General features: G+C 51.9%; 1 protein-coding gene across 4 annotated transcripts in view; it reads left to right on the forward strand.

Moving 5' to 3' along the window:
- The window catches only part of EP400 (E1A binding protein p400), an 852,236-nt gene that overhangs the window by 688,229 nt on the left and 139,885 nt on the right, over positions 1-24,122 (forward strand). For all 4 annotated transcript variants that reach the window (XM_085634324.1, XM_085634328.1, XM_085634325.1 and 1 more), the window contains 3 exons: positions 588-791; positions 1,767-1,812; positions 2,402-2,511. In XM_085634324.1, coding sequence (XP_085490450.1) covers positions 588-791; positions 1,767-1,812; positions 2,402-2,511 — 360 coding nt within the window. The remainder of the gene's footprint in view (positions 1-587; positions 792-1,766; positions 1,813-2,401; positions 2,512-24,122) is intronic.

A 24,122-nucleotide genomic window follows, 5' to 3' on the forward strand; every position in this document is an offset into this window, starting at 1 on the left:
GTAAAAACTGAATTACTTACCTTTTGTCTAAGAAATGTCTCAGTGTGATATCTAGGCATATCACACTGATTAGCAAAAGTAACTTAAACATTAATCCAAGAAGTAACGTGCACAGTAATCTATAAAGTAACTGAAAAATGAAATTTTGAACTGTTGACTACCTGTAAATCAACCAACTGCATTTGAACCAGCATTCAACTGTAATTCACTGCATAAAGCTTGCAAAGTATTATTTCATTTACCTGCACCAGGCCTGGCTTGGTTCTAGAAATAAAATAACTAAATAATATTTTTATACAAACAAATTGGTCTGAGTTCAGTCTTTGAGTGTGTGACATCACTTCTTGCCAGAGTTTGTACAATAAATGCTTAACACTACTCTCTGATAAAGCCTTACTGCTCATCCACACTAATACAAATAGAGAGTAAAGTATTATCTACTATTTCCTCTGCCTACCTTTGGGGTGCCACTGGACTCTGTGCTCACTATACCTTACTTTGATAGGGTATATACGGAGCCAGCTTCCTACAATTGACAGCAGCAAAACTGGCAGGAAACCTTTTAATTTGTCTTTTTCTCCCCAAAGGCTCTGGCTGAGCAGACGAGGGCACAGCAACAGACTGGTACTCCCCCACAGCCTCAGCAAAATGGGCAGCCACAACAAACTCCCCAGGCAACGGTCCAGCAAGCTCAGGTCCAGCCACAGCCTCCGGTCCAACCACAGGTGGTCCAACAGCCGCAAGCGAAGGTCCCGACAGCCGTGACTACCGTGGCAAGTACAGCACTGCTGGTGAGTAGATGTTCATGAAAGATGGAAATGCAGCTAAAGATGGAAAGCGAGAGCATGTGATCATAGAAGCTCAGGACTGTCGGGAATCTATGGGAACACGGAGTAGATACTGAATGAAAGAAGAAAGAGAAGGAAGATACCATCAAGAAGCACTAAATTAGATTGTGTATAAATGGAGAGTGTTGGTAGAACCTGAATACTCCATTTATGTCATGATACATTCTGCACCTGTTGGGTTTATTTTATGACACTGTATGATTGTATGATTTGTGTGACCACAGATTCACACCCATGGTCTCAGCATTCATAGCTCATCTTTGTGAGTGAGATTAAATGAGCTTATTTTTACAAATGATCTTTTAATTGGTAAAATTATGCTTTTTCAACCCTAAGCCATCCTCAAATCTGAAAGCTTACAGTGGTCCACGTGGCAGATCTAGTTAGATGTTTAGAAAACAAACCCATTCTGAAGACCTAACATATGCAGCTAACAATTTCTTCAGCATGAAATATTTATTACAATCTCAACCTTAGAAGAAAAGCTCTCCTTCTTAAAGGACCATCTGTCCTCCTTAGCAAAGGAGTATTTTAAACCAGCAAATGGGATTCTTTGTTAAATACCAATATGATCTACTATTTGTTCATGGTACTGTTTGTAGTGGAAAGCCACATCATAAAGGGTAGTTGCCATTATTTCTCTGTGGTTTACTTGATTAAACAGTGTTCAGTCTTAATAGAATGGTAGTATAAACCAATCCGCAGTCGTAGGCTGCTGTGGCTGAGGTACAGCTTGTCTCAGTTTCTGGCAGTGATTCACACGAGTGTAACTTGATTGACCAAGAGGTCATGAAAATGCTCCATTTTTATATTTCACAGCTTTCTGATTCAAAGTTGCCTGTAACAGAAATAGGTCGTTATCAGTTTCACTGGCTCCTAATGATGTATTCTAATGATTACAATTTTTTTGCTAAGCAGGCTGGGACCATCAAGCCGTCCGTCACAGGGACCAGTATCGCAACTGGTAAGTTTGGGGAGCAATGCTGCTTTTGAAAGCTAGTCATATATGTTTATAACCTATCCATTTACTGAATGATCTCCCTTAAGCAGAGATGGCTACCGTCCTTGCGCCATCCTTAGATGAGTTGTCTAGGATGCCAAACAGGTGTCCAGCGTTCAATGAAGCAATTTTGTTATGGAGAAAGCCATTTCACTGGCATCAGCTCTACACTTTGTAGACTGTTTCATTTGCTGCTTTAAAAACAATTATTAATCAGGCTCTAGCACCAGCGGCAGATTTGTTTGTGATGAATGCAGTAAGATTATTTGGATTTGCGTGGTATCCACAATCTTTGTAACTGCAGGTGCGTTTGATATGAGATAGTCTATTTGTTCAACTGACCTACCTTGTTTGATGCAGCGTTCCAGGATGTGTGTAGCAGTCTATTAATAAAATTTAACAGCAATTTTAAGAGCCCAGAAGGTGCCCGAAGTCCATGATACAAACATCAGTGCATTTGCTAGAGAACTAGCAAATGTACAGACACTCTACAAGACATTACTGAATTCCCAGACCTTTCTCACACCTTTTGTTTTTCCTCATTGCTTTACAGCTACTGTCAGTGGGAATGTTATTGTAAACACTGTTGCAGGCGTTCCATCTGCCACCTTCCAGCCCCTCAACAAACGTCTAGTGTCCCCAGTGGTGAGCGGCGCAGTGACGGTGAGAATGTCAAAAATGTTCTTTGTGTAATCCCAATACCCTGTAATCTTCCTGAAAAGTTTGGTTTTAGTTCTTTGCTCTGTGTGTGTTTCAGCTGGCAGACTTCTTTCACGGGTGCAGGTCCCCACTCAATAGATAGAAGTGGAAGATGTCCTCGTTGAACCTCTCTACAAAACCAAAATGAGCAATTGGTATTTACCCATGTTAAATACTTTGCTCATGTGCTCATGCATAACTTTGAAGACCCAATTAAAATAAGAGTGGAGCACACTGCAAAGACTTCCAGGGACAAGTACCCCTAGATTTGCTGATTGTAAAGAAAGACAAAAAAACACTTTCTTGCAGGTAATGGAGATACCTTGCTTCCCGATATAATTAAAAAAAAGACACAGCAAGTAGGGCGGTAACACAGTAGTGCATTGCCAGCTCACTGGCTCTGTTAATGCATAATAATAAGCACCCTTGGAGATGTTTCAACACCGATCTGATGCTCATCATAAAAAGGCACAGAACATTGACCAGGAGTTAGGAATATTTCTAATACCAGTATTTGGTGTGTCGTCCTCTGTCAAGCATGGCTTCAAATTTCAGGATTCTGACCAGAGGTACAGCAGCATCTCATAGCTTTGCCGATCCTAAAGAGACACGTTAGTGATAGTTTCCTTACCTTAGAATAACCCCAGGCGTCAGATTGGATCCGGAAAGTTTCCGTCAGCAGTGCCCCTGCGTCGGAAGGTGGCGTCGTGCAGCTCCGCATGCATCGCTGGCATCGTAAGCTCCGAGATGACGTCACGGAGACTACTTAGGCGCCACCCATGCGCGCTGACCTCAGTTCTTTCTTTTTCCTCGCCAGCAAGCTTAGATCCGGTTAGAGCACGTACCCTAGTCACTTTTTTTTTATATTACATTTTTTATTACAAACAACAAAGACCTGCATGTACACTTCAATACAGTTATTTCATTACATTTAGCGATATTCGACTTCACAACTACTCTCACTATTATTACATATCATCCTCTGACTCACTGTCTTCCTCAAGGGAGGTACATATCTCTCCTCCATACATATTTCATTTTCGCCATATTCTACTCAATTTTTTGGGGCATTTTCTATTAACAAATGTGGCCTTCTCCGCCACCATAGCAGCATCCATATCATTACTCCATTGCTCCGCAGATGGTTTATTTTCGGCCCCCCACTTTTGCGCAATGTTCCTTTTGGCTATCATCATGCCTGTCTTTTCCCATTTTCATTCGGCGTGTGTAAGGTCCGTAGGTCCCCATACATTTAAAAGACAGCACCTGGGCTCCATCGGGACTTGTTTCCCTGTTACCTCTACAATGGTCCCCAGCACTGTCTCCCAGTACAGTCTCAGTTTTGTACAGTCCCCCAATGTGTGGTAGAAGGTGCCCATGTCCCCACACTGCCGAAGACAACTCGGGTCAGTGGACCTTCCCATCTTATGTAGAACTACTACCTTGGTATAGTAGGACCTATGTAGTATTTTGAACTGTACCAGTCGTAATTTAGAGATGATTGCCACCTCCTTAGGCGATGCCACAGCGTCTCGACAGTCAGGGTCATCCATTTCAAATGGGTCCGCTCGGTTATTGATGATTTTTTTATATGTTAGTGAAGTTGCTTGCTTGTATAAGTGGTCTATGAGTAATCGGTCTTCTAGGGGAGACGACTCTGGGAGAGTCTCGGCCGGAGGGAGGACTGCCTCTATGGCATGTTTGATTTGCATACATCTAAACTGTTCCCTCTGAGCCATTTTGTACTGGTCTTGTAGATAAGCGAAACTGACCACCTTTCCACTACGCCAAAGGTCCCCCAGCCGGGAGATTCCGATTTCAAAACCCTTTGCTGTTACCCAATGTTCCCAGTCGGCCTGTGTCGCATAGGGGCGTGTGCTGTGTATATCTACCCGTCCACCCCAGGTGTCTATTAACCGTATGCCATATACGAACAGTATGCATCGCTGGGCCCATGAGGCCACCGGTTCTACTTTGGGCGTAAAGCTCTCTATTAACCCCTCCAACCTCCAGGGTCATCCTGTTCAGATGATATGTGGGATCCGTGTCTGGAACGTGCACCCATTGGTTAATTACCATGAGTTGCGAGGCCCAGTGGTACGCCTTTATGTCTGGCAGGGCTATTCCGCCATCATACCAACTCCGCGTCAATTTGTGTCCGGTCTTCTGGCCGTTTTCCCGTCCCATAAAAGGGCTGTCACTTCTGAGTTCACCGCTTTAAAGTATGTGTCGGGGACTGGGTATGGTGTGTTGTGTAGGATGTACAGGAATCTGGGCAGTGCCATCATCTTAAAGAGGGCCGCTCAGCCCACCAATGTAAGCGGTACTGCCCTCCAATGTTTGGTGTCCCGTTTCAGTCTCAGTCTTTGCAAGGGGGGCTGAAGGTTGAGGGTAAAAAAGGAATCTTGGTCTGAGGTAATATGAATGCCCAAGTACTTAAAACTATCCCTGACTATCTGGACTTTACAGTCTCTCGGCAGCCGTGGGGGGGCTCCATGCAGGACGTATAGTACCGATTTATCCCAGTTAATGGCATATCCTGATACTGAACCAAACACAGCACAAATATTAAGAATTGCCTGTAGAGATCGTGTAGGCAAAGGGATATATAGCAATACATCATCGGAATAGAGGGTTATACGGTCCCACCTTATCCAGGTCGCCAATGGCTCTAGGGCCAATGCAAACAGTAGGGGTGATAATGGACAGCCCTGTCTCGTCCTTCTACCCAGAGTGATTCCCTTTGATATATGCCCATTCACTACTACATTCGCTATGGGGTCGGTGTAAAGTAAGTGCACCCATGAGCAAAATTTTGGCCCGAATCCTAGGTGTTGGAGTACCGCAAATAGGGAGGCCCATTCCACCGAATCAAAGGCCATCTTGGCGTCCAGCGATAGGACTGCGGCGTCTTCCAGTATAGTGTGTTTTCTGCCCAATACACCGTGCAGGCGTCTCAGATTTAGTGTGGTGTTTCTACCGGGCATGAAACTGGACTGGTCCGGATGAATCAGTTTGGAGAGGTATGGTGTAACTCGAAGCGCCAGTGTTTTTGCTAATATTTTCCCTTCCACATTGATTAATGAGATCGGGCGGTACGATGAACATTCCTCCACTGGTTTGCCTGGTTTATATATGGCTACAATAGTGGCTAGCCGTTGGTCTTTAGGGAGTGTCCCCATTTCCCGACTCGTCTCATACATACGCAACAGGTATGGGGCTATCTTATCTGTTGTGCACTTACATAATTCTATTGGAATACCATTTGGGCCTGTGGCCTTCCCAGATTGTATTTTAGTGATAGCTACTTTGAGTTTGTCTATAGTCATGTCAGCTTCTAGTCTGTCAGCTTCTTGGGGTGTGAGTCGAGGCATATGATTATCTTTAAGAAAAGCAAGTGCTTCCTGTATGATGGTGGTATTTGTGGATGAGTAAACTCACTCATAGTGCCGTGCTAACGCGTTTACTTTGAGTTGTGGGTCTGTTGTAATTTTGCCCCTATCCGTTTTAATCTGTGCTATCCATTTGTTTGATTTTTCCCTTTTGCCAAGCCAAGCGAGGAGCTTGCCCGCTTTATCTCCGGATTCGTAGATCCGGTGTTGAGTGGCTGTCATATGAGACACGGCAGCGTTTCGAAGACTTTCACGATATTCCTGTCTTTTTATGTGTAAAGTGTGATTGATCCCCTCTGTAGGGTTCGTCATCTGTCATGATTCCAATCGCTTTATCCCATTCTCCAATTTTTCTATATCCTGTTTCACCCCTTTCTTATGCCCCTCAATTTGCGATATAGCATGACCTCTTATTACTGGCTTGTATGCTTCCCACAACGTAACTGGGGAAGGGACCGCAGCTTCATTATCTTGAGAGAAGTGCGTGGTTGCCCTGATTAAGGCTTTCTTAATCTTAGAATTCAGGAGGTACCCCGGGTATATAGGATACATACAACTTTGGATAGTGCGATGTGTGAGCAGTTCCGCCGTGATCGGAGATTCCCCTGGGTAAGTGTGCGGCTCTTCCTAGCTTATTCAGACTGTCTATTGCTACCAGTATGTTGTTTATACGGGAAAGGCTGTTATGTGCGCCGGAATGGAATGTGTAGTGTTTCTCATTTGGATTTTGGAACCTCCAGATGTCTAACAGGCCATGAGCATCTAAGAAGTCGGCCAGAGGGGAACTAACCCGATGTTGTGGGCGAGTCGGTGTGCGATCTAGTGTGTCGTTTGCGGTCATATTAAAATCTCCTATCATTAAGTCTCCTTCCGGTAATGTTAAGAGAAATTTGCCCAGATCTTGTAGGGCGGGAGTTTGCAGTGCAGGTGGTATGTAAACAGATACAAAATTAATCGTTCGTCTTTCCCACTGCATTGAAACTGCAGCAAATCGCCCCTGGTAGTCTTTAAAGGTACGATGGATGATGAGGGAGAACTGTTTTTGTATCAGTATCCCCACCCCCCCGGGATCCGGTCGTGAACTCGGAGTGTGACACTAATTGAAACCCCCATCTATCCAGGGCCCGACGTGTGGAGCCCGTCAGGTGTGTCTCTTGTAGCAGTGTAACTGCCTGAGATATACGTTTCAGGTATTGTAGTACCAAACCTCGTTTTATCTTATCCCGCAGGCCATCAACATTCCATATGAGAAAGGACAGCCTCGACCGTACGGTACGCTGTGTTATGTGACGCCATTGGGTATATTAGTCTTCATGAGTATCGTGAGGTGTGAAAGTCGTCATGCGTACTATTTCAAAGTGAATATACAGTGACAATTGCACATAGAGAACCATTAGAACTTCAACAGTGTACAGATTTCTACCAAGGAGATACACTGATAACAATAACATCTTCCCCATCCCTTCCCCCCCAAACACATCCCCCCCTCCCTGCATCCCTGCCTAGTAGGTTCAAAACTACCCACCTCCCCAATAGCAGAGTGCCTATGATCCCCAACAAAGAAGAAATCATAAACGTAGGGCTACGCGGTGTGGCGCCTGTGAGTCTCTCCCTCCCGGGCCCACAGCAATCCCAATTACATTGTATTTCCCTAATGGTGTACACGAGTGTCTCTAGTCCTCAACTGACACAGTGCGCCTCCAGTTCGTTCTTGAGGGCCGCCAAGGCATTTGTTCAGAGCTTTTCCACCCCCCATTATAGACAGGCTAATAAGTGAAATATCTGCCGACCATTGTCGTTGTTGCAGTCTTTTCATTTCCCGGATCGTGCAATGTCGCTGCCAGGACTCCCTGATCTGGAACTTCTGGATCTTGACGGTGAGTGTCGCCTGTTTTCGAGTCTGCGATCTGTGTCTTTGGAGTACGGACTGGCGCTTCTGTTGGCGGTGTCTTCTCTGCGGCGTTGGGACGTGGCCGGCCCTTCGTCAAGCCATCGTTGGGCGTCGTCTGGTGTCGTGAAGAACCAAGATTTTTCTCCATATAGTACCTTCAATTTAGCTGGGAAGAACATCGTATATTTTAGACCTCTGTCTCTGAGCGCCCGTTTGATGCCCTCGAAAGAGCGACGGTCTCTCTGCACTTTCAAGGTGAAATCTGGGAAGCATCTGATCATTGTGTTATCATAGGGAAGATCTTCTTTCACTCTAGCTGCTTGTAGGATTGCATCTCGGTCTCGGAAGGTCAAGATACGGGCAATAATAGTGCGGGCAGTGCACCAGGTCGTGGCTTCGGGATTGGAGCCCTGTGTGCCCTCTCGATGGAAAATAGCAGGGAGAGTCTCTTGGGTTTGAGTTGATGAAGGATAAGGTCTTCGAGGAAGAGGTCCACGCTGGGCCCTTCCTCCCCTTCAGGTACGCCCACGACTCGTATGTTGTTACGACGGGCCCGTCCTTCCTGATCATCCAAGTGAAGCGCCATTTCCTTATGTTGGTGTACAAGTTTTTGCACCTTTCTCTCAAATTCACGTGTGGCGTCTTGCAGTTCGCTTACATTTTCTTCCGTGGCCGTAACTCTTTCAGACGTCTTCCGCATATCGGCCCGCATAAGATTCATTTCGATCGTGACCTTGTCTATTTTGGTCTCCAGGTTAGTTCCAACTGCCAGTATTGCCGCCATTATTGAGCCTAGCCAAGGCTCGTTCGCTGGTGTGGCCTCTTCATTTCCTCCAGAATCAGTCGCGAGCTGTCGTGGTACTGCGTATATATCCATTTTGTTAACCTGGATGGTGGCAGTCCCATTCTTTGGTTTCGTCATGTTGAGATGGAGGAATCGCCTGGACCACTGCAGCGTCTCAGCTATACAATTGTCTTACGTTGGGTTAGCCACGCGATGAAGGGCAGCGATGTGGCACGTATGCTGTCCCGGTGATTCAGGGAGGAGGGGGGGGGAGGGTCTTGGTGTAGAACGTGAGCGGTCTTCTCTTATTAGCGGCTCCCCAGGATGTGGACTTGTCCCGGCTACTGTGTCGTAATCTGCCGGTGGCGCTCCGTGTCTAACTCTACTTGGTGGGTGTTTCCTCCAGTCCACGTCGGAGGTCTGCTTCAATGTTGCCGCCCGCCACTCCCCCCCCCCCCCCCCCCCGCTCCACCTCTGCCTGAATTGCTCTTTCTGAGGGTGACAGTGGAGCATGCAATGGCTGGCGCTTAGTTTCACGCCTTTTGTAACGTGGCTTACCCCGAACAGAACACCCCCGGTCTTCCTCTCCTCTGAGTCACGCTTGCCTGTGCCTCACTGTGTAGGGTTCTGCCTGCACCTTTCGCACCCCCAGGGAGGGGCCAAGTATGGGTGATGATCTCCCGCTTCGCCTCTGCTTTCTCGTGCACTGTGCAGATCCCGGCTTTCCCTGGCGCTATGTGCACTTCATACGTGGGGGAAAGGAGTGCTCACTAGTGATCTCCCCCTCCTCGATCTCTTCCGAGGCTGGGGCGAGTGTAACTGTAGTAGGCCTGAAGCCGGGATCCTCGAGTGCTGGGCCTTCGGCCTCAGTGTTCTGCCGTCTGCTATGAGGCTCCGCCCCCCGCCGTCTATGTCGGGTCCACGTTACGCTAATCTCCAGCGGCTCGGAGTTTCATGCGGTGCTCGCTTCTGGAATGGCGGGATTTTACCCACTGCCAGTCGTCAGCTACAGGGGCCAAACTGTACTTGTACCTTGCCAGGGATTTACGGATTAATGCCAGATTTGAGGTTTATCTCTGCGGACCCTGCTGGAGCTCCGGAGCTTTCACCGCCATTACGCTCGGCACCTAGCCACGCCCTCCCCCAGTCACTTTTTGACTAAACTTTTGTATTCCATTTTTGAGTCTTTGACTCCTGGTGCCACGTAGGGATGCCTGGATTTAAATACTGCGGGTCCTGTCGTCGTACAATGTCAGTGGCTGACCCCCATGGCATCTGTCTCTACTGTCTGGAGCGCAACCATAACTCCCGGTCATGTTCCAACTGTCTGGCCATGGCTACGTCGGCCTGGCGGGAGCAGTCCCGTAAGCTACAGGACGCCCGCGCCGTTCGAGGTCCAGGAGTCACTGGAGAAATCGCTTGCGGAGCCATCGTCAACGCTCCCAGGTGTCGAAGTATTACCACTCGGATTCAGGTAAGAGACGTCATAAGAAGTAGTCAAAGAAGCGTTTCCGCTCTCCGACATCCCCTCTCGGACGAGTGGGCCAGGGGTTGCACCCCCGCGGCTCCTTTGGAGCCTGAGAGTCCCGCAGCCTACCTGTCAGAAGCCCACAAGTCTTACCTGTTGTACTCGTGAAGCTATCTCGCAGGGACGCCGTGAGCAACCTCCACCGTTCACCTCCCTACCTGATCAAGGTGAAGAATCAGACCCAGGCACGGAGGAGACCAGGGAAAGATGCCTAATGGGAGCGGGGGAAAGATGTTGTCGAAGAGGATCAGAGGAGGAGTCACGCTAGACCGGGGATGCTCTCTAGGGTATCGCCAGCTAAACAGAGGGACAACAATGATTAGTGCACCTGCTTTCCTTTCGTGGATCACACATACAGGCGCAACAATAATACCATAATACAGGGCTGGTAGTAGGAGTCAATAGTCACCTGCCATCTGATGGTTTTAGGTCCCTTCGTGGTACTCCAGATAGAGGGTTGTCTTGGTGATCCCGACGTCTTACGTGCAGAGGGTCAAGGGCCGTCATACATGCTTGCCGGACAGCAGCATGTGATGGTGCCAACAAACGCGCTCCTGCGCGGTGAGGGGGCAAAGGAGACAAATACGTGACAACGCTTCCCTGTGCGTGTCACAAAGGTAGGTACAAATGCGCTCCTGCGCGGTGAGGGGACAAAGTAGGCAAATACGTGACCACGCTTCCCTGTGCGTGTCACAAAGGTAGGTACAAATGCGCTCCTGCGCCGTGAGGGGACAAAGTAGGTAAATACGTGACCACGCTTCCCTGTGCGTGTCACGAAGGTAGGTACAAATGCGCTCCTGCGCGGTGAAGGGGCAAAGCAGACAAAATACGTGACCACGCTTCCCTGTGCGTGTCACGGAAGGAGTCGGGATTTAAGGCGCTCCGGCGCGGTGAAGGGGAGGCAAGAAAGCCCGTGACCACGCTTCCTGCGTGTATCACGGAAGGAATAAGGTTTCAGGCGCTCCGGCGCTGTGAAGGGGAGGCAAGAAAGCCCGTGACCACGCTTCCTGCGTGCATCACGGAAGGAGTCAGGTTTCAGGCGCACCGGCGCGGTGAAGGGGAGGCAAGAAAGCCCGTGACCACGCTTCCTGCGTGTGACGCAGCATATACCTGCGGGGGGGAGTTGTAGGAAGTTCGTGGTTCTCTTCTACGAGAGTCCGGAGGCGGTGAGTCAATAGGTGGAAGCAGGCGGCCAAGCAGCAACACGTCTCAGTACTGGAAGCACTGACTGGAGTGGCCGCCGCGGTTAAATGCGGCCTCATCCGGAAGTGCTTCCTATGGTTTTCGTGAGCACTAGACCGCTGACCTGAAAGCGGTGCGTTCTCCGAAAACCGGAAGTCTGTTTCCTGCTGTAGAGCACCCCCGGCTGGGACCATGACACTACCCACCTTATCCGGGCCCGTCGGCGACTCCTGCCCAGGTGTGAGATTTTCTTGCAGCCATGGACCGCCTCTTCAGGCCTCGGGCTCCCAGTTGAGGCCCCTCCCTTGCCGCCGGCTCCGCTGCCGGCGGCTCCGGCCCCAGCGACGCGGGGAACTCCACCGGCAGCTCCGGCCCCACCCGTGGCTCCGATCCCGGCGCTCCAGTGGGTTACATTCGTTTCAACCCCACCCTTGCCCGGTTTCCCGGACAATTTTGCTCCCGGTTAGGACCCTAATTGGGACAAGGAGCCGGACCAGCGCCGTTCTCGGCGGCGCCGTTCCACCATTTATATTCCCCTTCCCCCCTCCCTCCCCCAAAGCCTGGGCAGTGGAAGAAGGGGACGACTGGGAGGGGTCTGAGGACCCTCTCGCACGGCAGTGTGGGTCCCAATGGGAATGGACAGAAGAGCTAGAGGATGCCGGTGGCCTTCACCTCTCCTTTAACCCTGGTTTTCTTTCTCCTCCTGCTGTGACTGTGGAGGAGGGTGCCACATACACTATGATGCCCCGTAGAGCAGCTGAGGCCCTTGACCTGCCTACAGTGACCCTCAAGACTGACAGGCTCTTCGGAGCCCCTGCTTCCGTTCAATGAAGCATTACCTAACGTCTTGATGGGCACCTGGTCTAGACCGACCACGGGGGTTCCCATGGATAAGAATGTGGCCCGGCGCCATCGCCCGTCCCCTGGTGTCCCGTTTTTTCTGTCCACCCACCCAACCCTGGAGAGCCTAGTCCTCCACGCCTCCACTTCGCATTCCCTTCCACTACGCCGGATAGGAATCCAAAAAGCTGGAACTGTTCGGCAAGAAACTGTTTGCATCTGCCTGCTTAGGGCTGCAGTTGGTGACCACCACATGCATCTTGGGCCGCTATTCCCATGCTGTGTTCCTGGGCCAGAAGTAGGACGTGGTTGTTATTCCCACTACTTTCTGGTCCCCAAGAAGGAAAAAGGGGACTTGCGTCCCATCTTGGACCTCAGGAACGTCAATTGCTTCCTCTGGAAGGAGCAGTTCAAGATGTTGACTCTGGATCAGGTCTTGGCTGTCCTCGACCCTGGGGACTGGATGGTAGCGTTGCACTTGCAGGACGCATATTTTCATATCCCCGTCCTGCCGGCCCACCGGCGTTAGCTGTGGTTCACGGTAGGCCTAGAGCACTTTCAGTTTGCCGTGCTCCCCTTCGGCCTTACCAGCCCCCCTAGGGTGTTCACGGAAGGGATGGCGGTGGTCGCAGCTCATCTGCGCAGCTCAGGGGTTCCAGTCTTCCCCTATCTCGACGACTGGTTGATGAAGGTGGGTTCGCCCCAGGCAGTCGTCTCCCACCTCCAGACTATGACCAACTTCCTGCATTTGCTGGGGTTCTCCATCATCGTGCCGAAGTCTCACCTGAGTTCCTCTCAGAAGCTCCCCTTCATCGGAGCGGTTCTGGGTTCGACACAGTTTTGGGTTTATCCTCCCACGCAGCGACTCCAGGATATTCAGGCTATGATTCTAATCTTTCGGCCTCTATTCCGGGTTTCAGTCAGGATGACCCTCCGGCTCCTGGGCCTAATGGCCTCCTGCATCCTGCTAGTGCATCATACCAGATGGCATATGCGGGCTCTGCAGTGGGACCTGAAGTTCCAGTGGGCACGGAATCGGGGCAACCTGGCCGCTCACATCCAGTTCTCGGTGGACGTTGCACGACAATTGCAGTGGTGGCTCACGCATCGCGATTGGGTCAATGGCAGATCCCTCTTCCTTCCCCAACCGGAGCACACAGTGGTGATGGATGCGTCCCTCCAGGGATGGGGCAGCTGTGAGAAAGTGCCCTCTTTCTTGCACGGTATGCCCCCACTTTTTGCTGAATTGCTGATGTGATTTGACTGAGTGTGCCCTAGGCTCCTGCCAATCAGGTACCCAGGGCCTGTGTTCCTTCCCTAAAACTGCATTGAAGCCTAAAACCCAATTGGCATCTCTGGCCACATGTCAGCCCCTGTTAAATGGTACCATAGGTACCCAGGGCACTGTGACCAGAGAAGGCCCCTAAGGGCTGCAGCACTTATTGTGCCACCCTTAGATGCCCTGTACACTGACACACACACATACACACTGCCTTTGCAGGCTGAGTGTCTGGGTGCAGAACAAAGCAAAGCGTCAACATGGTACACATCCCTGTGTGCCATGCCCACAAACCACTTCCCTGGCATACATCAGTCACCCCTCCAGATGGGTGCCCTATGCCAGTGGTGTGGGTACAGGTGCATGAGCCTTGTACCCCTACAGTGTCCAGGTCCATTCCTGGGCTCTGTAAGTGCAGTACTGCCATTAAAAGTATATGGTGCTGGGAGGTTGTCATTACGAACTCCACAGCACCATATTGGCTGCACTGAAGACTGGGAAGTTTGGTATCAAATTTCTCAGCACATTAAACCCACACTGGCATGCCAGTGTGGGATTTAATGTAAAATGCACCACAGAGGGCATCTTAGCGATGCCCCCTGAAAAACGACCAACTACCAGTGACCTTACTGAGTGGCTGCGCAGGCTGCCACCACCAGACATGTTTCTGGACCCCTGGGTCGAGAGCCTGCTGCTCTCAGGGGCCTGAAACAAGGCACATCCTGGGACGAGGTGCCAAGCCTCCTCCCCCAGGATAGGCAGGGTTCACGAAAGAGAAGCTTCAAAGGCAGACCACCTTTGTGAGCCTCTCCAGACCACTTGCTGTACTCAGTAACTGGTCCCGACTGGTTCTACCCCCCCCCCCCCCCTTCCCCAAACTTTGGGCGGGAGACCCGGCGGGAAAAACAAGTGAGGAAGAGAGGTGCCCACCTCTGCCAACTCCACCCCTAAGGTGGGGGAGGCGACGGTGAAGCACAACCTCGAGTCCCCGCCATCTTGAGGATGGGGGGACCCAGCCAACCAGGGACAGGCTCCTGTCCCCTCCCACTGGAGAGTGGCAGAATAGGGGGTATAACCACCCCAGGGAAGGGAGCCTTTAGTCCATGCCCTTTACCTACCTGTAACGCCCCTACATTTAGTATTTAGGGGCACCCCGAACCTTCCTTCCTCAGATCCAGCAACCACAAGAAAAGAAGGACGAGAAGCCGTGCAGAGCTAACAAGAGGACGACGCCCACTGACTTGGCCCCAGCCCTACAGGCCTGTCTCCCCTCAAACCTCCTCCTGCAAAACCCCGGCGTGTCCAGCGGCCAGCAACCTCAAAAACCCCTGAGAACCTGCCTGCATTCACTTTCCAAGCTGCTTCTCCTGGGAACACCGGACGTGTTTGAACTGCAGCCTCTGGTGCCAGCCAGAAACCACGAATCCAGCACACTCTGCACCCACCGAGCCCGGCCTGTGTTTGAGTGAACAAACACCACGAGGAGTTCCCCCTGGCGATCCTGACCCGAGATCCGGCGACCCCTGACCTGTCGCAAGCCTCCAGATGACGCCTGCAGCCTCAATCCAGGAGACCCCACCCCCACCAGAGCGGGTAAGAAAATCCGACGTCCAAAGGCACCCCTGCACCTGTCGCCCCACGGCCTTGTGTGCCCAACCCAGTGGTGCCTAACCATCCCTCTACAACCCAACTTACCCCTCGAAGTGGTTGTCACTCCTGAAAGATCTTCGTCCCCGAGCCTGCAGTGTTTTTGTCCCGGAGAATCTCCATTGAACTCAACAGGGCACCCAACCTCAAAACTGCAGCCTGCACCCGGCTGCCCTAGCGCCGCTGAGGGTGCCCCTTTGGTGCTAACTTGGTCCCCAACTTGCCCGGAGCTCAACCCTAGGAGCTTTGCTCCCACAACCCTGTGGCCTGCTTGCCAGCAGCCACCAACCGGAACCCCCTTATCCTCCATAGGATAACATTGGGCCGCAACACTCTGCACCCGGCCGCCCTAGTGCCACTGGGGGTGCAACAACAGTGCTTCACTGACCCTGGGAGACCCCTGAGTCTAACCCCAGAACCCTAACTCAAAAGACCGATTACTTACCTTGAAACCGATAACTCATTTTTCCTCATAGGATAACATTGACACTTTTTCTCTCAAAAAGTTTTTGTCCACTTTTGAAAACTGCAAATATTCCTTAAAAATCAGCCGATTAACCAAAACGTATTTTCTCAAATGTTTTCAGGAAATGTCCCAGTGCTGAATCCAGGATCCAGCACTGAGTAAGAAAAAGCAACAATAACCGAACTTACCTGCTAAGTGAATTTCCTCCCATAGGATAACATTGGTGATTCTGTGTGAAAATGTTTGTGTCAAACTTTTGAAATGCAATAATATTCCTTAAAAATCGTACCTTTAACCAAACTGCATTTACTCACCTGTTTTCAGGAAATGTCCCAGGGCTGAAACTAGGATCCAGTCCTGTGGTAACCAAAGTAATCTGAGAAGTAATTAACTGCATTTTACTTAAAAAGTCCATTCAATTGAATGTACTATACCTGCAATGTGTTGCAAACTGCTTTCTTAAACCTGTAATCAAAACCAGTATAAGTTATACTGCAATTCTGAACTGTGTTCAAACAAGTAAATTACTACTGCAAAGTATTTATATGCTTAACTGTGCCAGGCTTTCTTGGTTCTAGAAATAAAACAACAGTACATTTTTTTTTATACAAAACAATTGGCCTAGAGTAATAATAATAATAATAATATAAAATTTATAATGCGCTCAGCTTACCCGGGGGCATCCCGGCGCAGCCGACCAGAAGGAGAGACTCAGCTAATCACTACTATGGAAACAAGTGGGTCTTAAGAAGTTTCCTGAATGGTAGGATCTTGGGCTCTGAGCGAATCTTGAGGGGCAGAGAGTTCCAAAGAGAGGCCACTTGCACAGAGAAACGCCTGCCCCCAGAACGAGCTCTTCTTACTCTCGCTAACTGCAAAAGGTGTTTTTGGTCCGAGCGCAGCAGACGTGGGGGTTTGTAAGGACGGGCCATGTTAGCAAGGATGGGGGGGCCTTTGCCATGTAAAATTTTGTGGGCTGTACATAGCGCTTTAAATTTCACCCGCTCCTTCACGGGGAGCCAGTGAAGCGCTTTGAGGGCCGGAGCAGCAGACTGCCTTCTGGGAACATCCATAAGGACTCTCGCAGCTGCGTTTTGCACCTGTTGGAGGGTTTTGAAGGTCGCTTCAGGAGCACCGAGAAACAGCGCATTCCCATAATCGAGCCTCGATAGAATCAGGCCACGTATCAACAGCTTCCTTGCTGGATCAGGAAGCAGAGGTAGCACCTTTCGGGCTGATCTCAGTAAACCAAAGCAAACCCCTGCGGTCTTCCTGAGTTCAGTTCTTGAGTGTGTGAGACCATTTGCTGACTGTGTTCATCAAATGCTTTACACTATTCTCTGATACTGCCTTACTGCTCGACCAAGCTACCACTTTATTTATTTATTTATTTTTAAACCGTTTATTACAAAATTCAAAATATATACAAAGATGGGCCTACAACCTTCCGGCCGGCCGCTAGCAGACAAAAGGAGCATATGATACACACTGTAGAGCGCATGTTGCGGCAGAGGAAGATGCACAGGAGTTAGCAGCGTTGATAGCCACACCATCCGGACGCCACAGAACGGTTTCATTTTGAACTTAAATAACAACAAGAAAAACAAACCCACAAGGCAACCCACAATCGGAAACAGCAGCATGTGCTCCCCTAGAAGGGGGACCCTACCAATCCACAGGAGTATCAAGAGGGGGAAGAGGTCAGGACAGGGACTGGGTGGACTCAATGCCCGGTACCGGAGAGATAAATCGGCTAAGGGGACGGGGCAGGCGATGGATCGGGCAATAACGGCGGGGCACAGATTCCCCCGCGGTAGGCGTTCCAGGGGCCCCATACTTTCACCCATGTCCCAGGCTTACCTCTCGCCACATACACCACCTTTTCCCGAAACATGCACCAATCCATATTTTGCTTCCAGGCCGAGACGGTCGGGGACCTCTGGGAACCCCACAGTTGAGCAACATCGCGCTTGGCCACCATATATCCCAGAGTCACCCACCACGTCTGTGGCGCCGAGTAGTCGGTTGGTTCCCACACATTCAACAGGCATCTCCTCGCTTCGGGCAGCAGCGCCACACTCGTAACCACTCGCAGGACCTCATGCACACCACGCCAGAATCGCTCCACCTCCGGGCATTCCCACAAGATATGCAAAAAGGTCCCCAAAGCACCACACCCACGCTTACACAACCCGTCCACAGCATAGCCCATACGCAGGAGCCTTGGCCCCGTCATGTAGACCCTGTGGAGTATCTTGAGCTGGACGAAGCGAAGGCGGGCCGGTATGGCCACCTCTTTCGGGGAGGCCACCGCAGCGATCCAGTCCTCATCGTCCAGCTCCAGTCCATCGGCGACCCAAGCCTCACGAAGGGTAGTCAGCAATCCCGAGCGGTCATTAATCAGTTTTTTATAGATTAGTGAGATCGTGCTTTCCGGAACATGTCCATCCAGCACTCTATCCTCCAGGGGGGAATACTCCGGGATGGAGGCAACGTCCGGGAAGACGGAGCATAGTGCATGACGGATCTGCAGATACCGAAAGTACTCCCTGTCCTGTAACTGGAATTCCGTCTGCAGCATCTCGAACGTTTTGAATCCCCCCCTCGTCCAGAGATCCCCCACCCTGCTGATGCCTATCATGTCCCACTTCTCGAAGCCCTTCGAGGTCCACAGGGAGCCCAACTGCTCGGACGCGTATAGTGGTGACGCCCGAGTCAAACGATCCTTCCACCCCATCGCTACATTAGCCGCGTGCCACACTCGTACCATGACACGCGTGGGGCCCGTCAGACGTGCGTCGGGCGAGCTGGAGTAGAGCGCTCGATTATAGTCACCACCCGGCAGTAGCATCTTATCCATTTCAAAGGCCGGGTTTAGGGCGGGCCTGTATAGGCCGTGATTAATCGCAGCCAGCTGGGAGGCCCAATAGTACCGTTTGATATCCGGGAGGGCAATCCCCCCGTCATACCATGGGAGCGTCAGCTTCGCCAGGGCGATACGCGGCCTCCCGTCCCAGAACAGGCGGCGTTGCAAACTCTCCACCTCGCGGAAGTAGCGCGCCGGGACGAGGTCCATAGTATTCTGCAGAGCGTACAGGAAACGCGGCAGCGACATCATCTTAAACAATGCCGCCCGGCCGAGCGGCGAGAGCGGCAAGCGCCGCCAGCGCGCGACATCCTCCTTCAGGCGCTGGAGGGGGGGAAGCAAGTTCCGATCATACCGGGCCTCTGGGTCCAGAGTAATGAAGACACCCAGGTACCTAAATCCCTGCGGGGCGATCTGGATAGGACAGCCCCGCGGGAGGATAGGAGCCTCTCCAGAGAGAACATACACGCACGATTTAGCCCAGTTGATGACAAGGCCGGAGTTACGACCAAATGAATGCAAAACATCAACCAGTACTATCAGTGATTTACGTGGGGAAGCCAGGTACAAGAGAATGTCATCAGCGTATAGAGATACGCGGTCCTCATACTCGGGGGTCCAACGGAGACCACGGATAGAAGGATGCCACCGCAGCCACTCCGCCAGGGGCTCCAAGGCAAGCGCAAAAAGGAGCGGCGATAAAGGGCAGCCCTGCCGCGTGCCCCTGCCCAACTCGAACGGAGCCGACACTCTACCGTTCACCACCACCTGCGCCAGTGGGCCCGAGTACAACAATTTAACCCAACTGATAAACCCTGTGCCAAATCCAAACTTAGCAAGCGTCGCCCAGATGTATGGCCATTCAAGTGTGTCAAACGCCATAGTGGCGGCTCCCGTATGAACGGGACACATGCGAGCACCCCATGCAAACGCCGCAAGTTAAGGGCTGTGTTGCAATGGGGAATAAAGCCGGACTGGTCCTGGTGAACCAAGTCACCCACTACACCGACCAGCCAATTGGCCAACACCTTGGCGAGAATTTTGGGCTCCGCATTCAATAGCGAAATGGGCCAATAGGATGTAACCCGGTCCCGAGGCCTCCCCTCCTTGTGGATAACCACGATGGTAGCTAGACGCTAGTCCAACGGGAGGGAGCCCACCGAGTGGGCCGCAAGGAACATAGCGCGGAGATGTGGCGCCAGCGTATCCGGTCGCAACTTATACAACTCGATGGGAAGACCATTAGGACCCATGGCCTTGCCGGAAGCGACCGAACGTATGGCGAGGGCGATTTCGTCGGAGGTTGGAGCGGCGTCCAACGACACTCTGTCCTCCTCCGAAAGGGAAGGCAGCGCAATATCTCTCAGCAGGGCATGGGAATCCTCTTCAGAGCGGGAAGAGACCGGGGAATACACCCCACGGAAATAGTCCGCGAAGCCGGAGACCATTTCTTCCGGTTCAGTGACACACACACCATTCGTTTTCTCAATCAACGGGACAACTCGACTCGCTCTCTTTTTTGTCCAGCCACGCAATCAATTTACCAGCCTTATCACCAACATCATACAGTCTCCCCTGTTGCTCTCTGCTGAGGCCCCTGGCCGCCTCCGTGACGAGGGCCTTATAGGCCGCTTGCTTGAGTTGGAGAACATGCAATTTGTCATCCGTCACCCCACATTCGAGATCACCCTCCAACTCGGTTATCTCAGCCTCAACACGGGTCACCTCCTCCCGCTCACGCCTCCGGGAGTGGGAAATAAGGGACAGGGCCTCTCCTCGGAGTACTGTCTTGAACGCCTCCCACAGTGAGACCGCCGATGACACAGACCCCACATTCTCATCAAAATAGCGCTTAAGGGATTTAATCAGCTCTGCGCGAATGGTGGGGTCACGCAGGTACCAGGGATTGATCGGGACCACCCTACCCTCTCCCCTTGGAAAAATATCAAAGTGCAACAAGAGCGGGGAGTGGTCCGAAATACCCCGTGCCAAATGGCGCACCTCTCCCACCCTCCCCACATAAGCCGCTGGGACCAGGACATAATCTAGCCGTGAGAGACTACCATGAGCCCCTGAATGGAAGGTATACTGTAGCTGCGTGGGATGTTTTAGACGCCAACAATCCACCAATCCCAAAGTATCCAAGAGGCCAGAGAGCCACGCTTGGGCCCGGGGGAGGTCCCTAGGGGGGTGACTATCCACAGTTCCGGAAACTACCGCATTAAAATCCCCCCCCACCACTAGAATCCCCCCCGGAAGGCCAAGGAGGAGGCGCCCCAGATCCGCAAAGGTAGTCGACTGCAGCCCCGGCGGGACATATACTGACACAAAAACGACCACTCTGCCCTCCATTCTTCCCACCAAAACCGTGTAACGCCCCCTGTCGTCATGGAGCACCTCATCAATCTCCAACGGGAGCGAGTTCTTAACCATAATGCCCACACCCCGTGAACCAGACGTGAAGCCCGAATGGGCCACAAGGCGGTAGCCCCGTCTATTCATGGCGCAAAAGGAGTTGCCAATGAGGTGTGTCTCCTGCAGAAAAACTATATCGGGCGAAATTCGCTTCAAGAACTGCAGGACCACACCTCGTTTAATCCTGTCCCCCAGTCCATTAACGTTCCAGGACAACAAAGTTAGTTCCCTACCCCCCATCATAAACCGAGGCCTTCACTCGTCCCCCAGAGAGCACTATAGAGCTAACACAATGATACTTTTGCCTTGTGGTGAAAACGAACAACACCCCACCCCAACCCACCCACCCCAACAAAACTCCCCCCTCCCTGCACCCCTGCATGAGCCCGGACAGCCCCCCCAACGTGCAGTGTGCCTGTCGCCCCTATATAGTGAAACTAGCTAAACCCCCTAGAGGAGGAAAGAGTACCCCCACTAGACCCCACACAACCTCCATGGGAGGGGAAATTACAAAGACAGACGCTTAATCGAAAGTGGCATCATATTCGTCAAGAGTGAGGCCCAATATTAACCCCTCAGTCCCGATCCAGTGGGCCTTCTCCTCCCGCCGCCCCCCCCCCGCCCCTTCGATCACGATCCCCAGACAGAGTGTCCAGCCAGTCCCCGGCCGCCTCGGGACGATCAAAAAAGTGCGTGCGACCATCTACCTCCACTCGCAGCTTGGCCGGGAAGAGCATGGCGTATTTTAAGTTTAGGTCCCGAAGTCGGCGTTTGACGCCCAGGAAGCTCAGTCTCTGCTTCTGGATAGCTTGGGTGAAATCAGGGTAAAAGTTCACCTCCATATTTTCAAACTTAACCGGCCCATGCAGTCTGGAGGCTTGCAGGATAGCGTCCCTGTCCCGAAAGTTGAAAATCCGGGCAATGAGAGGTCGCGGAGGGGCCCCGACCTTCGGCTTTCCCCCGGGAACTCTGTGGGCCCTCTCCACGGCAAAAAATTTACTCAGCCCCCGAGGCTGGAGATGGGTAGCGATCAGGTCCTCCACAAATAGATCCGCCGCCGCTTCCTCCCGTCCCTCGGGTACCCCGATAATGCGGATGTTATTCCTCCGGGCCCGACTCTCGGAGTCCTCCAGGCGCCGATCCATAAGTGCGCTCGCCTGACTAAGCCGGCGCACCTCCGTTTGTAGTGCCGCCACCTCAGTCGTAAGGCCCGATGCGGTGTGGGCCAAAGAATCAACTCGGTCGTTGGTCTTGGAAAGATCAGCCCTCACCAGGCCAACATCCACGAGAACCGCGTCGATCTTCTGTGCCAGTGTCGAACCGCTGGCCCACCGAGGCCTTCATCTCGGCAATGGCGCCCATGACGTCCTGCAAAGTCAGATCCGTGGGCAGGTCCGGGGCATCAGGAGGGCCCTCAGGGGACTTGTGCGGTCCGCCGGGAGATCCCTTCTGGAGGGTATAGCGGTCCATACTGTTGGCCTGATGGACGGTGCCACGCCGGGTCGACTTGGTCTTTGACCGATCTCCATCTTGTTTCGTGGCCATCGCCACAGGTCTCCCAATCGCACCAGCAACGCCGTGGAGGGCAGGCAATCAAGGCCACGAGCTCCGGGGGGGCCACCCCAGATCGGCGGGGTGGGTCACAGCCGGCAGGCAGGCAGGGTCTCCCAGCGAGGCCACACCAACACAAAGAGCCCCGCGACCCAACCCTGCAGAGACGGCAAGGGGGCGCGAAAGCGAAAGTGCGGGGTACGCGACTCGCCAGGCCCGGCCCGCCGTTGTTGTTCACTTTGTCACTGGGTCACCCCCCAGCGCAAACCCGGGGTCCGGCGAGGAGAAGGCCGCAAACTTCAATCGGTGCTCACTCCGGCACCCGAGGTCCGATTTGAGAACGGGAAACGGGTATCACCTCAGCTCAGGCTCACCAACACAGTCCCCTCATCCGAGGCAGGATGAATTCAGGATAGACGTCGGAGGTTGCGGAGGTCCTCGGGAGCCTCGCACCTACGCGGCCATCTTGGTTGCGCGCTAGGCTCCTCCCAAGCTACCACTTTAGAGTGTAAGGTTATATCTAACTTTAACCTCTGCCAAACCTCCGGAGACTCGTGGACTCTATATACACACTGTACCTCACTTTGGTGCAGTATATATAGAGCGAGTTTCTTACGGCGGCCACATGGGAGAGGCGGAGATCAGGGGCCGCTGGTCTCCCGCGGAGTCCCAGCTCCATATTAACCTTTTGGAGCTTCGGGCGATCCGACTTGCACTGAAAGCATTCCTTCCCTCTGTCCGGGGACGTGTAGTGCAGGTGTTCACGGACAACACCACCGCCATGTGGTATTGCAACAAACAGCGCGGGGTGGGGTCGTGGACCCTATGTCAGGAGGCTCTCCGCCTCTGGACTTGGCTGGAACATCAAGACATTCCCTTGGTGATTCACCACTTGGCAGGTTCTCTGAATGCCAGAGCGGCGACCTCAGCCGCCGGTGCATGATGGATCACGAATGGCGTCTTCACTCGGAGGTGGCGCAAGGTCTCTTTCTGCAGTGGGGAGAGCCTTGGTTAAATCTATTCGCCAGCGAAGGAATGGAGGATACCTTGCAATGTGCTCTTGTGCATCTGTTCTGTAGTCTGAATTTTAGCCTCAAATGCTTAAGGGAGTTAGAAACTGTACCCTTAATGTTTAGGTTTTGCTTGTGCAGCGCTTGCAAAATCTCTTGTAAGCAGAACGCTTAAAGGTTTAGAGCCCACCCATTACTTACAATTGGTTGGCTTCCACTGCACTCTGATTTACTACCTTCACATTGGGCAGCGGCTTCGGTTCCACTCTCTTCCTGTTTTTTGACTGATCCATGGAGCATGGACCAAGTACTGGTTCTGCCTGCATCCTTCCACTGGGCGTGGCACATCGGGGGTACTTTTTCTTTACTTTATTTGTCGCACTCCTTAAGAGTGCATGAGTTCTGTCTCTCCTGCTCCGTCATTGCTTGTGCCACCCCTCCGCACACACTCCAGCTATTATTTTTTTTACTCCCTCATGACCCTCTCAACCGCCCCTGTTGGGGCTTAACCCCTTCCACTGCTGTCCATGGTGTTCTTTTCTCTGCTCGCACACTTTGTGGCTGGTACCTCAGACGGGTTAACAATAATACTCCTAAGCAAGCATTGACAATGCCAATAGGTTTCACCCATTTGAGACCTAGTAGCGTTTTCAAGGCTTTTTGAAGATGTTGTACTGCAGCACAGGCTTAAAGTAATCCCAAAACATGCCATGACATAGTCAGT

Source organism: Triturus cristatus, chromosome 11 (genome assembly GCF_964204655.1).
Source record: "Triturus cristatus chromosome 11, aTriCri1.1, whole genome shotgun sequence".
NCBI lineage: Eukaryota > Metazoa > Chordata > Amphibia > Caudata > Salamandridae > Triturus > Triturus cristatus.